This window comes from Musca autumnalis, unplaced genomic scaffold, assembly GCF_047663935.1.
Source record: "Musca autumnalis isolate F117 unplaced genomic scaffold, ASM4766393v1 scaffold_5, whole genome shotgun sequence".
Classification (NCBI taxonomy): domain Eukaryota; kingdom Metazoa; phylum Arthropoda; class Insecta; order Diptera; family Muscidae; genus Musca; species Musca autumnalis.
The window spans coordinates 121,905,363-121,920,306 of NW_027412088.1; the positions used below are offsets into that span (position 1 = coordinate 121,905,363).

Here is a 14,944-nt window from a genome sequence, read left to right on the forward strand (position 1 = left end):
GTATGATATTTACTGATGACCATGTATTTAATTTTTTTGATGTTAATTTTAAGACCGTATTTTTCGCTGCAAGTGGTCAATCTGTTAACCAGTTCTTGAAGTGCTGTCATATTATCGGCTATGAGAGTGGTGTCATCGGCATACCTTATGTTGTTAGTGAACGTTCCATTTACATATATTCCTTTCCGGACACCATTTATTGATTCTTGGAATATTCGTTCAGCGTATATGTTGAATAACACTGTGCAACATTTTTGAGCCAATCGCGTGCAAACAACTTCTGTCCAGAATTTTATGAAAGTAGAGGACCAATAGACAAAAACCATATTTGGGTTTTGTTTTCTTAGATCGGGTTCGGTTTTTATCGCCTTATCTAAACATGGTTAAAGATCGAATTTTTAAAACAAATTGGTGTGTACCTCTGAAACCAATACGAATCTTGTTTTGACATCTGCAGCAAACTTGTAGAGAAGAGCCAGAAGAAAATATATGGAGGAATAGTGAACTCGAAAAACTGCATTTATTGCCTCAAATTTTATAATATATCTAAAAATTCTATAATTTGTGTATATTTCGCAGCGTATCTCCCAAAATGTTAAATTCTTCTTAATGTTACCTATTGGGAAAATATTCTCTGGAATGTAATACACAACTCTTCAGAACATTATATTGTTGTAAAATGCCTCTATCGCCTTGTTTGTAGCAAATTTTTCAACAACAATTTGGTAAATATTTCAATAATTCATTGAAATCCCCAACACGAGAATAAACAGCCTGTGTGAACATTGTTTGAAATAAGTTTTGTAAAAGGTATGTTATGAAATACCCCTTTAACAACGTGAAATAACAATTTTAGAGTTTCAGAATGTTCTAAAGAATTGATGGTCACATTATTTGGAACATTTTTAGAATGGTTACTTGTTTCATCTTCCAACAGTTTAGTTGCTACTGACCAGAATTTCAGAAATTATGTAAAATTTCTATATTTTAACGAGTTTGATGCGCTAGATGCAGCTTTTCCTAGTTCATCTGCTTGACGCATAAATTCTACTACTTTAGGGCTACAATATTGCTGAAGACTGCAAAGCAAAATTCTTATTAGTTTCGGAGATAACGGTCCGATCACTGGAAAAAAGGCTCATTTTAGGTCGGTTTAGATGAGGCCATAAAATCTAAACCCGATCTAAGAACACAAATCCCAATTAAGGTTTTTGTAGTCTCAATATGTAATTTCAGAAAATACCCATTAGAAGTTGTTTGCATTTCCAGTGTTGCACAGTGTAATAGAGAGGACAGGACACAACCTTGTTTAACACCTCTGGAAATATTAATATTTTCGGTCAGTTCGCCATTGACGTTGACTTGCGCTGTTTGGTGCCAGCACACATTTTTTATGCATTCAACCTCCTTCTCTTCTACTCCAATGGACAATAAAATCTCGATCATTTTGTCATGTTGGACCGTGTCAAATGCTTTTTCATAATCAATAAAGCATAGGAACACGTCTTTCTGCGAATATCGGCATTTTTGAACTAACGCTTGTAAAGCGAATAGAGCTTCGCGGGTTCCCATCCCATCTTTAAACCCAAACTGGCTGGTCCCCATAGCCTTTTCACATTTCATCAATTAACTTTAACAATTCTGAAGGAATCTCGTCTGGACCGCACGCTTTTTTATCATTTAATGCCTTTATGGCTGTTTCAACCTCTGTTCTTGTGATAGGTATCCCGGATAATTGTTGGTCTACCCGTCTTTCATAGATTGACCGATTTTCGTCAGTAAAAATGGTTTTTATGTCTTCAGAACATTATATTGTTGTAAAATGCCTCTATCGCCTTGTTTATAGCAAATTTTTCAACAACAATTTGGTAAATATTTCAATAATTCATTGAAATCCCCAACACGAGAATAAACAGCCTGTGTGAACATTGTTTGAAATAAGTTTTGTAAAAGGTATGTTATGAAATACCCCTTTAACAACGTGAAATAACAATTTTAGAGTTTCAGAATGTTCTAAAGAATTGATGGTCACATTATTTGGAACATTTTTAGAATGGTTACTTGTTTCATCTTCCAACAGTTTAGTTGTTACTGACCAGAATTTCAGAAATTATGTAAAATTTCTATATTTTAACGAGTTTGATGCGCTAGATGCAGTTTTTCCTAGTTCATCTGCTTGACGCATAAATTCTACTACTTTAGGGCTACAATATTGCTGAAGACTGCAAAGCAAAATTCTTATTAGTTTCGGAGATAACGGTCCGATCACTGGAAAAAAGGCTCATTTTAGGTCGGTTTAGATGAGGCCATAAAATCTAAACCCGATCTAAGAACACAAATCCCAATTAAGGTTTTTGTAGTCTCAATATGTAATTTCAGAAAATACCCATTAGAAGTTGTTTGCATTTCCAGTGTTGCACAGTGTAATAGAGAGGACAGGACACAACCTTGTTTAACACCTCTGGAAATATTAATATTTTCGGTCAGTTCGCCATTGACGTTGACTTGCGCTGTTTGGTGCCAGCACACATTTTTTATGCATTCAACCTCCTTCTCTTCTACTCCAATGGACAATAAAATCTCGATCATTTTGTCATGTTGGACCGTGTCAAATGCTTTTTCATAATCAATAAAGCATAGGAACACGTCTTTCTGCGAATATCGGCATTTTTGAACTAACGCTTGTAAAGCGAATAGAGCTTCGCGGGTTCCCATCCCATCTTTAAACCCAAACTGGCTGGTCCCCATAGCCTTTTCACATTTCATCAATTAACTTTAACAATTCTGAAGGAATCTCGTCTGGACCGCACGCTTTTTTATCATTTAATGCCTTTATGGCTGTTTCAACCTCTGTTCTTGTGATAGGTATCCCGGATAATTGTTGGTCTACCCGTCTTTCATAGATTGACCGATTTTCGTCAGTAAAAATGGTTTTTATGTAATTGCTCCATATATTTTTCTGTTCAGTAGTATCCAAGACGGCTTGATTATTTTCATTATATAACACTTTTGGTTTTCCTCTGTAGTATATCCCAGCAGCTACCTTAATTTTTTTGTGAAGATTGAAGTCGTCGTGTAATTGTTGCAGTCGCTCTATTTCCCTGCATTGGTCATTAAGGTATTCATTTTTGGCATGGCGTATATTAATTTGTATTTCCCTGTTTATTTCGTAGTACAATTCGTAATTCCTGTTTTTATATTTTCGCCGTTCTTCCATTAAGTCCAGTATCTGTTTTGTCATCCAATTTTTTTTGTGGTTTTCCTGTGTAAGAAAGATTGTTGTCAGCAATTGTTTTAATGACACATTTTATGGATTCGCAAATATTTTTTCCATCTTCACTGTTTACTGAGGTGAGTTCGTTGCTTAAAAGTTGCTTTACATTTGTTCGAACTGTTGGCTTCACTAGTTTCTGTACATCAACCTTTTTCTTGTGGTTGGCCCGCTTAGCATGTGCAGAAAGTTTAATTCGTAATTTAGACATTAATAAGTTGTGATCCGATGGCACGTCCGCCCCGGGTACGTCGAAGTCCTTTTTACGCTTGAGCTGAAGCGTTTATTAATAAGAATATAATCAATCTGATTTCTAATAATATTGTCCTTTCTGTCCAGGGGTGATTTCCATGTATAGAGGCGTCTTGCAGGCAAGCTAAACAATGTGTTAGTTATAATCATTTTGTATTCTTGACAGAATTGTACAAGTCTGTCACCTCTTTCGTTTCTTGATCCTAAACCGTAGTGACCTGTAATTCCAGGGACCATATGTTTGCCAACTTTGGTATTAAAATCACCTTGGATAATGGTAATTTCGTGAGGTTTTGTTAATTTTAGTAGGTCGTTAATTTCTTCATAGAAGTTTTCTATTTCATCTTTGCTTTTGTCAGCTGTGGGAGCATATATTTGAATTATATTTATTTTCACTGGTTTTGCATCGAGTTGTATAAGCATAGTTCGGTCCGATTTCGGTATGTAACCTGTTACGCTTCTTGCTATACTTTCCTTCATGATTACTCCTACCCCATTCCTGTTTCTGTCCAGATTTCCAGAGTAATAGATTTTCATGTTTTGCGATGTGAAACTATCAGGCAACCATGTTTCGCACACTCCTAGTTTATCTATTTTCAGTTTCTTCATTTCAGATATCGTGTTTGCCAGTTTGCCAGTTTCATAAAGACTTCGTATGTTGCATGTTCCGATATTTAAAGCATTTTTTTTTTTTTTTGGATTAACTCCCCAGAGATTCGATACCACCAGTCTCTTTCTGATCTGGCATACACATGTTATCTTCGTGACAGAAATCCCTATAAATGGAGAATCTATTGCAAAGCGCGAAATAAGGCTATGATGAGCCGGGAGTGGAGTATCTCACTAAAGTTCTCAACTTCTCGCAAACCACCCTCATTGTTCCCGAAGTCTGGAAAATGAGTTGGGTGGTCCCCTACTGATGCAATGAGGGTGGTTTGCGAGAAGTTGAGAACTTTAGTGAGATACTCCACTCCCGGCTCATCTAGCTGTTTCAGCATTGTCATGGAGATTCCGTCAGAGCCCATCGCTTTGGATGATTTAGCGTTCCTGATAGCATTCGCAACGTCATCCATTGCAAACTGTGGTGGTTCATCCTCGCTTCGCCCTGTCACTCCGGGGGCTCGACAAACTGTCGATCGAAAATACTTTCGCAACTCTTCTGTCATTCAACGTAACGTCGCCAACGTGACTACTGAGGTCCTATCTTCCCTTCTTCCAGCGTTCGAGAGTGACATAAGCTGTTGTCAGTGGTTCCTGCCATGAAAACGGTTTTTGCTTCCAGGTTTGCGCCAGATACGACGGCTGATAACATAAATTACTTTATTAGGTTAGGGGATATGCAGCCACTAACTTGTGACTGCGTTACTCGGAGACCTTCCGGTCCATTGTGATCATCCAGTAGAAAAAAGAGGAAAAAAGCAAAGATAAGAGGAGATGGAAAAGAGAGGATAGGGGGAAGAAATAAAAAGAGGAAGTTGTTAAAAAAGTAAAGAACGAATAAATTACAAGAAAGTTTAAGAGGGGAGGAATAGTTTTAGAGAAGGAAAAAAGTTTTATTTTTAATGGTAGGCAGAATATTTGAAACATAATTTACTCGTTCAGGTTGCGCTGTCCCAGCCACTTCAGAGTTTTGATGATGCTGTAGATCACAGCAGGTTCCACAGTTGAGTAGAAAGTTATATACGGTGGAAAGTGAACAACTACTAACCTATGCCGTCTACGAGCCAGGGCTGGACAACGACACAGGATGTGCTCGATCGTCTCTAACTCCTCCTCATCCTCACACAGTCTGCAGCTATAAATTAAAATTACGCTTTTCGGAAAATAAAACGTCATTTAAAATTGTTGTGCCTTAGGATATATGGTAACATGGGGGCCTTCGCCACGTTTTTGTTCAAAATTTGCTCATATCGACACCATTAAAGTTTTTTCAAATATTATTTTCTACTATAAGTTTTGATATACACCAAGACCTCGCTTTGCGTCGTTCCAAATTGAGTTGTTTTTGAAGTTGCGTTCTCATATCGACACCGTTAAAGTTTTTTCAAATATTAGTTTCGGTAAAAATATTAGCATAATTTGATTAAAGTATAAAATATAATTTTTGAGAATTTACAAAATGTCTAAAAAAGAGGACATTCACCAACGGACTCTAAAATGAGACGTGACATAGCCATAACGCCATAACCATAGAAAACCAAAACCCAATTGGTTTCTTATGGTTATGGCTATGGCATTATGTTATGTTACTACTAATCGAATACATTGATTTCCATAGGTTTGGTTGAATCAGCTCATTGATATCGCCTTATGGCTTTATGGTTATGTCACGTCTAATTCTACCTTTGAACCTGAAAATTTATTTATTTATTTCATTTTATGCAATATAAGCCTATAGGCCGATTAAAGTTCAATTGCATTTTGAACTACTATATGGTAATTACAATTCATATATCTTATAGTTTAAAACTCAAATATACAATATAAATACAGTCTGTTTAAAAAAAGTAATAAACTACTCCGATGCATAAATATGACAATGTGTTTGAGACATATTGAGAACTACTCCAATAACATTTTTTTAGATAATACTCTCTGGGGATATGTATGTATATGACAGGTTGAGAACTACTCCACAAAATTTATAAATTTTACATTTTTTTGATATTTATATATAGATATTGAATTTAAACTTTGAATATGAAGAAATTACACTGAGAGGTAGGTTAGGTTAGGGGATGTGTAGTTAATATATATATATTGACTACGCCACTCGGAGACCTTTCGGTTCATTGTGATCATCCATAAAGAAAAAAGAGGTTCAGAATTACCTGAAAAGACAAGAGAAGAGAAAAGAGAGAAGAATAAAGAAAAGAGGGTGTGGTTTGGAAAGTAGTAATAAATGAATTATTAAAAAGAAAAAATGAAGATATAATAAAGAAAGAGAGGGTGGTTTATTTGGCGATGGTGGAAAAAACTGTCAGAGAAGTAGTTACGCTTATGGGTCGCGCCGTCCCAGCCAATTCAGATTTTTGATGATGTTGTTTATGATTGTTGGTTCCATGTTTGAGTAGAAGGTTAAGCTTGGAGAAAAGCGTATTCCTGTTAATCTATATCGCTTTCGAGTTAACATCGGGCAACGACATAAAATATGCTCGATCGTCTCCGTTTCCTCCTCATCTTCACAGAGCCTGCAATAGTCCACGCCATCATCCTGCCATTTGCCGATAAAAGCTCGGATGTTGCAATGGTCGGTAATGACTCCCGCCAATACCCTGATTTCTGATTTACTCAAACTTAAAAGTGAAGTTGTTCTCTTTGTTGAAAGATTCGGCCAAATTGCCCTTGACACGTTGCACCTTGGTTCATTATGCCATAGTTCCTTGGCTTGTTCTTCAAAGAACGTCTCCACCTTCCGAAAAACGTGACATATGGGTGGTTTGATAGAATCAGTGATAGCTTGACTTGTTGATTGAGATCCATGTCTTGCCAGTTCATCTGCCTTCTCGTTTCCCACAATGTAACATTGCCCCGGTACCCAGCAGAGTCGGACAGCGTTAGTGAGGTTCGCCAAAGCAGTCCTACACTCAAGAACGGCCTCAGACTTGATATTGGGGGATTTGATGGCTTTAAGAGCCGGCTGACTATCAACGAAGATAGTCACCGGTTCAAAGATTTCAGCATCCAGACTTTTTATCAACTCTGCGGCCATTTTGATCGCGAAGATTTCTGCTTGGAAAACACTACAGACGCTGTTCAACCTATATGAGTATTCGAGGCAAAGCTTCTCGCAGTAGACGCCAGCTCCGGTACCTTCTTCCATCTTGGAACCGTCTGTATAGAAAGCCAGACCGTCCAGAGGAGGGTTACTACGGATCCAGTCATCTCTACTAGGGATAACGACCTCAAAATCATCAAATTTATGGATTGGTGATAAGTAGTCGCTGAATTTCCGCTGCTGATTCAAGCTAAGGTTTGGCCCTAGCTCCCGAAGAATGCATGCATGTCCATAGGTGCTGTCACGCCAACGATTCAATTCATGTAGCCTTAGGGCACTACGTGCTGCTTGACCTTTGATGCTAAGTCTCGTGGGCAAGAGGTTTAGCATCGAATTTAGAGCTGCTTGTGGTGTACTTCTAAAAGCACCAGTTATCAGGATCGAGGTTCCTTTGCACCTTGTCTATGTTGCCAGAGTTCGATTTATGTCGAAGCGCATGCCACCAGACAAGACATCCATAGGATAGGATGGGTCTCACAACAGTATTATACAACCAGAGTATAATAGCTGCATTTAACCCCCAACTTTTCCCAATCGAATTCTTACATGAATAGAGTGCGATCATACCTCTCTTCGTCCGTTCCTCGACGTTCCTTTTCCATCTCAATTGAGAATCCAGGATTGTACCTAGGTATTTGGCCTCAGGAGATAGATGTAACTGCACTCCATCCAATGTTGGTGGTATGAAGTCGCCGAGCTTACGCTTTCTGGTCAACAATACCAGTTCTGTTTTCGTTGGATTTACTTTGATAAGGCTCTTTGCATAAGCTCCGAAATTGTGGACAAGAATTTGCCAGTTATTAGTAAAACTACATCATCCGCGTATGCGACAACCTTGATGCCCTGATTGTCGAATTCCGCCAAAATATTGTTTATCACAAGTAGCCACAGCAGCGGTGAGAGTACACCTCCCTGGGGAGTACCTCTATTTACTGTCTTTCTTGTTGTCAACTCCCCAATGCTGGAATTAATGATCCTGCTCTCCAGCATTCTCTTTATCCAGCAGATCAGGGTTTCCGGGGTGTTGACCGCTCTAAGTGAGAGATTAATGGATTCAAGTTTTACGTTGTTGAAGGCTCCTTCTATATCCAGGAAAGCCGCCAAGGTAAAGTTTGAATTCTCCATATTTCTCTCAATGAAACCCACGACCTCATGAAGAGCAGTTTCGACAGATTTACCTTTCATGTAGGCATGCTGCGAGTTGCTCAGCGAGGCAGTGTCTACAAAGCTCCTAATCTCCAGATCGATCAATAGTTCGAGTGTCTTGAGGAGAAAGGAGGATAGGCTAATAGGTCTGTAGTCTTTCGGTGCAGAGTGACTGGCTTTCTCCGCCTTGGGGATATAAGTTACCTTTACCTCTTTCCACGGGTGACGTAGGGGATGGAAGATACCAAGGAACGGTCCTGACCGGTTTTAACATGGCAAAGCCCAGGATTTATCTTGGTCCCTCTTTCATCCCAAGTGGACACTGACCTCCCCACTGGTACCAAAAGAGGTTTCAGACAAGGAGACAGCCTTTCGTGTGACCTCTTCAACATCCTGCTAGAAAAGGTTATACGAGAGGCAAACGTCAAAAGAAGTGGCACAATCTACACCAATAGTCACATGTTACTTGCTTATGCTGATGATATAGACATCATGGGTCGATCAGTAAAAGAAGTAACTGATACCTTTATAAAGGTCGAAGGAGAATCTGCTAAAGTGGGTCTGGCGGTAAACGGTGAGAAGACCAAGTTGATGGTGTCGACGCGCAATGCGTCCATTGAGCTCGGACCGACTGTGGAAGTTGGTTCCTATAATATTGAGGTAGTAAAAGACTTCGTCTACCTCGGCACCTCCGTCAACACAACAAACGACATCAGTTGTGAAATAAAAAGAAGAATTGTATTGGCCAACAGATGCTACTTTGGATTAAGTAAGCAGTTTAAAAACAAAGCCACATCTCGTCAAACAAAAATAACGCTCTACAAAACACTGATACTACCCGTGCTGATGTATGGCTCCGAAGCCTGGGTACTTGCGCAAGCAGACATGGCAGTGCTTGGTGTGTTTGAGAGAAAAATTCTTCGAAAGATCTACGGACCAATCTGCGTTGACGGTGAATATCGACGTCGCATGAACCACGAGCTGTATCTGCTATACAACGACATGAATATTGTTAAACGTATCGAGATGCAGCGATTGCGTTGGCTAGGCCATATCATAAGAATGAGCGATGATGAACCCGCTAAAAAGGCGTATGAATACATGCCACATGGCGGTGCACGCAGAATTGGCAGGCCAAGGAATAGATGGCGCAAACAAGTGGATGTTGAGATGAAAAGGCGCGGCATTCCAGAGAGCAAAGCAACAAATAGAGAGGAATGGAGATCTCTTCTTAGTTCGGCCTATAGAACAAATGTTCTGTAATGGGCCAGCTAAGTAAGTAAGTAAGTTACCTCTTTCCACAGATCTGGTACGCAGGAAAGAAACAAACAGGCCCTAAAGATCTCCTCCAGAATTTGGTATATCTGCGGTGCGGCAAAATGAAGCATCGCAGGAATTACTCCATCTGGACCAGTTGAGGGTTTGAATGTACTTACTGCCCACTTTATTTTGTTTCTGCTTACAACCTTATCAATGAGGCTCTCGTCCACTGACTCTTGGACTTGGAAGTTTTCACATTCAATGTGAAGGTTACTGGCGTCCGTGCAGTCAGTGAAGTGGGTCTCAGCTAGAAGGTTTAGAGTCTCAAGACCTGAGTCTGTCCACGTGCCGTCCGGTTTTTTGACACTACCAATGGATTTGGGGTCCTTCGAGTGTATCTTACGGAATCTGGCAGCGTCGTTTACCCCTTCTACAGACTCACAGAATCAAACCCATGACTTCTTTTTTGCGCGCTTGATTTCACTCTTGTATTTGTTGAAACTCGCTTTATACGATTCCCAGTCACTGTCAAGTTTCGTCGAGTGCTCCCTGTTGTACAGCTTTTTGGTGTTTTTCCGCAGATCGCCAAGATCCTTGTTCCACCACACCGGTTGGGATTTCTTCCCGGGATAAGTTAATGGACAGGCATCCTTATGGCAGCGAAGAAGGATTTCTGTTAGGTTGGACACCTTACTGTTAAGCTCAGCAACTGTTTCTATCCTTCCGGAGAGTGACAGTTGATTGTTCGTCAGATCAGTGAACCTGCCCCAGTCCGTCCTTCTCGGGTTCCTATAAGGATTTTGGCGGACTCCGTCGAAAGATATTTCAAAGTATATCCTCATATGATCCGAAAAGGAGCATTTGTTGGATACCCTCAAGTTCTTGACGACAGAATCATCTAAATTTGACAGGGTTAGATCAATGACCTCCTCCCTGTCTCTAATTTTAAAGGTAGGGTCGTTTCCTTTATTACATATTCTTAGATTGTAAGATAATATAAAATTGAAAATCGACTCACCTCTAGTGTTTGTATCTTTGCTGCCCCAGTGAAAATGGTGGGCGTTGGCGTCACATCCAAGGATTACGTTACAAACGCCCAGGTTCTCCTTTAGCAGCCTGTGTACCCCCTGATTTGGTGGATCAGGGTCCTCATATGGCATGTAGATTGAGGACAGGAGAGTGGCCTTCTCTCTGCCGTTCTCCAGTCGCACCGTGCACATGTCTCCATTACTATAATTAGATAGAAAGATTAGATTGAGGTTCTTCCTACCTACCACACAGGTCCTCACCTTGTCCCCTTCGGACGATGCGAAGACCTCGAAGTTGGCATTGTTTAGTGCAGAGACCTTATTTTTGTATATATAAGGTTCCTGGACTAGAACAATGTCTACCTCTGAGTTCGTGAGGGACAGGAGTAGTTCGGCGGCAGCTGCTTTACAATGATGCAGATTAATCTGCAAAATGCGTAGCACATGCCGCCTACCTTCTCCTACTGATTTTCGCGAGGTGGAATCAGTCGGAACCGAACCCATCCTGAACCAAAGTTCAGTTTTCCCTAACGAACCTTAAGGTACTCCTCTCCTGAGGAGTCTATCGCCATCTTGACATCCATCCCTCCATTCTCCTTACAAGGGGTTACACTCATTACAGTCCAGTCCTTAGTAAGGAGACCTGGGTTCTGGAGCTCCAGCATCCTCAGCAGAAGTTCCTTATCCACGGTAGGTGGGGGAACCCATGCTGGGAATACCTTCCTAGACGGAATCTCCGTTATGGACACCGCAGCAATTTTTGCCCCCTCCCAAAGTTCATCAAAGCCATTAACGGTCTTCTTAAGGTACTCTTGCGAGCTCCTGTTGAGACATTTAATGACTTTAACTCCCTTATGAAGGAAGGCGCCACCAAACTGGCGGTCACCCTGGTTCGCCTCAGTGGACACAATGGCTAAACGAAGCCGAGTCTCGAAGAGCAACCAGTGACTTTCGCTGATTTTCCCGAAGGGGTCAGCTCGGTCGATGATTGCAACTAGGAGCTCGTCATCGTTTGCCACCGTGGCCGTTTTGGCGTAGGGTTTCCTACGTCCTCGATCACGGGCCTTGGTAGCAGCTTTTCCTGAGGAGGTGGACGCCTTCTCAGTACTGGTGCTACTTCCCTTGGCTTTGTGAGCAAGGACACCAGCATAGGAGTCCGCCGTGTTGACCGTCTGGGAGATCATCGTCTTCTTTGGCGAAGGCTGTGGGCCTTCTGAAGAGCGAACCCGCTTCACAGTCTTTGACTGCGAGGACTTGTTCGTCTTCTCCGAAGTCGATGGTGTCCCAGTCGATCCACCCGTCGTTACTCCCGAGTGGCTTGCGCAGGTCTTAGATACCTTCTGTTCATCCGCTTTACCCTCGTCAGTTGGGGTAGGATCCGGATTTGGGACAGTCACCTTCTCCAGTTGACTACTCTTACGAGAATCTTTTGTTGTCGGATTATGCCCCTTATCCTTTTCCAGTCCTTTCTGGCTCGGGTTCGGCTTCGGAACAGCTTTAGGTTCCACCTTGCTGCCAGAAGCAGCAGGCTTCACCTCCACCTTTTTGCTTGTCGCCGCAGTCTCTTTTGAGTCTTTGGCTGAAGCAGGGTTCGGGAGGAAGATTTTGTCCACCAAGAGCTCGCATCTGGGTGCATCTGGATAAATTCTTTCGAATTTCCTGATGTACTTGAGCTTGCTCTTGATGAACATAATCTCCTTCTTAGTATGCGAGCTCGCGTCCCTTCCCACGAACTTGCGCAGATACGAAGCCACACGTTTATAGTGCCTCGTATCTGAAGCCTCTTTGGCGGAGATTGCGGCTGCGTCGGTGTCCGTCGATGAGGTTTTCTTGGATTCCCCAACGCAGGCCGGAGACTCAGAGTCAGTGACAATTGTTGGAGTTTCCGTTAATTCCCCCTCGACGATCATCGACTTAGAGTCAGTGGCTGTTGATGGATCCTCTTTTGATTCTCCATTAACATCCATTGACTCCGTGGTAATCTGCCTACGAAGCTTAGTATCGGCTAGTGCCGATACAGGACCAGGCTGGTTTCGACTTGTCTGTGGTTGCAAACCTAGGTTCACAACCTCTTCGACCACATCACCGTCAGTGGACATGTCATCGTCAGACCTCCTTGTTGACTCAGCTGGGATCACCGTAATGTCCAGTTCATCGTCAGTGAGGGTGAGATTGTTTAGCATGTCCTCTGGTGGTATGGTCGGAACAAGTCTCTCCAGTTGGTCAAGGAGTTCCCTACTCTGTCTCTCAAGACTGTCTCTAGTGTGTCCAAAAAACCGGTTTTTTGAAACAAAGCGGTTTTCGGTAAACCGAAATTTTAGTTTTTTTCAAAAACCGGTTTTCGGTTATTAAAATTTTCATAAACCGGTTAACCGGTTTAAACCGTTTTTTTTTTTAATTTAAAATTGCTTATATTTCATAAAACTTTGATTAAAAATTGGCGGAAAGGGGTAAATTAAGTATAACGACTTTGTTATATAATTATCCAATCAAATCCATGATATCTGAATATTCAACCTTGAAATTGGGACAGAAATATTAAGATTGAAATTGTGCTTTAAGAATAGTATAAACTATTACTAACATAAAATTATATACCAAAAGAACTAAATTTACAATTTACGTCGTCTTGCTTTGCAAGTGAAATTGTGAAATGTCTGAATCAAACATATACTCGAAGTACGGTTACACTAGGGATTTTTGCCGGGTTAACCCACTACGAGAGGATTTATTTGACGTTTGCACTATGGAATTGCCCTTTTAAATCTAAACCCACTGGATTAATCCGCTTAAGTGTAACCGGGGTAATACATTTTATTATCATTACATTTTATTTATAACCTGGCATTCGGGTAAAGATCGTGTTAATTACAGGCACACTTGTTATTAACGTAGATCTTGGGGACGAAAATTAATATGTTATAAAGCACCTTCTTGATAAGTAAATGATTTTTCTTTGAAAAGTCATATTTTTGGTCTAAAGAAAAATCTGATGTAGGGATTTTTTTTCTTTCGACTATATGTGCAGATTTTACTAATTAGACCGATAATAAAAGTCATCAGAAAATCGTTATTTGAATAATGAAAATATTCGTTTTAAATTGTAATTACAACAATACTTTCTGAATATGTATTATTATTTAATTTTTACGTCACTGTGCGTCAAAAAGGAATACTCGTGCCCTCAGAGACAGCTTCTCTCCACTCACACCATTAAACCTCCCTGAAGTATGCAACAAAAATAACCTGCCGAAAGCTGCTTTAAGACCATTTTACACAAAATACTTTTCACTTTTAAACACATTTGGCATCTAGAAATTTGCCTATTTTATGTTAGTTGAGTTTATTTTACTTTCAAGAGTAATATTGTAATGGTCCTCCGAAGATCCACATCCTGTTGCTAAGAGGGTGGTGGGGCATCAGTCGAATAACCAGGTGGAATCCTTCGCAAAGGTGGCCGGTCAAAAGAAGGTAGAGAAGGCTCAACCGGGGAATGCCGACCAAGCCGACCAAGGGTTGAAACCTTCTCAACCTACTGTTGAACGACCATCGGCGTCAGCGGGCTCCGAGGTGATGGTCGCTCCGGATGATCTTCGGGTGGCGATCATCGATAGAGCTGATCTGGATGGGAGGATCAGCGATACGCACTGGATAGAGGTGGAACGTCTTCTTAGGAAGATCATAACGTCCGACGAGGTAGACGCCTGGAAGACCGGCTTTGGCCTGGCAGTCGCCCATAGGGGCATCCTCTATTGTCAGGATGAGGAATCGAAGGACTTTCCAATCCAGACGATCGAGGGCGCTGGTGAGCTCTGGGAGGGCTGCAGGCTGGCCGCGGTTCCTGTGGAAGAGATACCTCGAAGTATCGTAGCCACAACATGGGTCCCGCCTCCAGACTCTGACGTAGAGGAGGTCATGAAGATGATCAGAAAGCAGAATAGAGGTCTCTTCATCGACGACTGGAGGTTGCTGAACTTCTTCAGAGAAGGAGAAGGCATGGAGATAAGATTCACCATAGATAGTGAGAGCGCTAACTATATCAGAAACTGTGGGGGAGTGCTGTACTTCGGTTCTGGTGGACTCCGGTTCCGGATCCCGAAGTCGCAGTGAGGATGTTCGGCAGCATGGCCTGCGGGTGGTGCAGATTAATCTGCATCATTGCAAGGCTGCGGCTGCTGAACTCCTCCTCTCCCTCACAGATTCTGAAAT

General features: G+C 41.3%; 2 protein-coding genes across 3 annotated transcripts in view; one reads left to right on the forward strand and one right to left on the reverse strand.

The window, feature by feature from the left end:
* Window positions 1-14,944, forward strand: part of LOC141386956 (uncharacterized) — a 276,857-nt gene that overhangs the window by 12,060 nt on the left and 249,853 nt on the right. The gene's annotated exons all lie outside the window — the stretch shown is intronic.
* On the reverse strand, window positions 10,116-13,175 carry LOC141405288 (uncharacterized). Its single transcript, XM_073989471.1, has one exon. It carries the CDS (start codon window positions 12,916-12,918, stop codon window positions 11,263-11,265), a length of 1,656 nt encoding a protein of 551 aa, XP_073845572.1. The 5' UTR covers window positions 12,919-13,175; the 3' UTR covers window positions 10,116-11,262.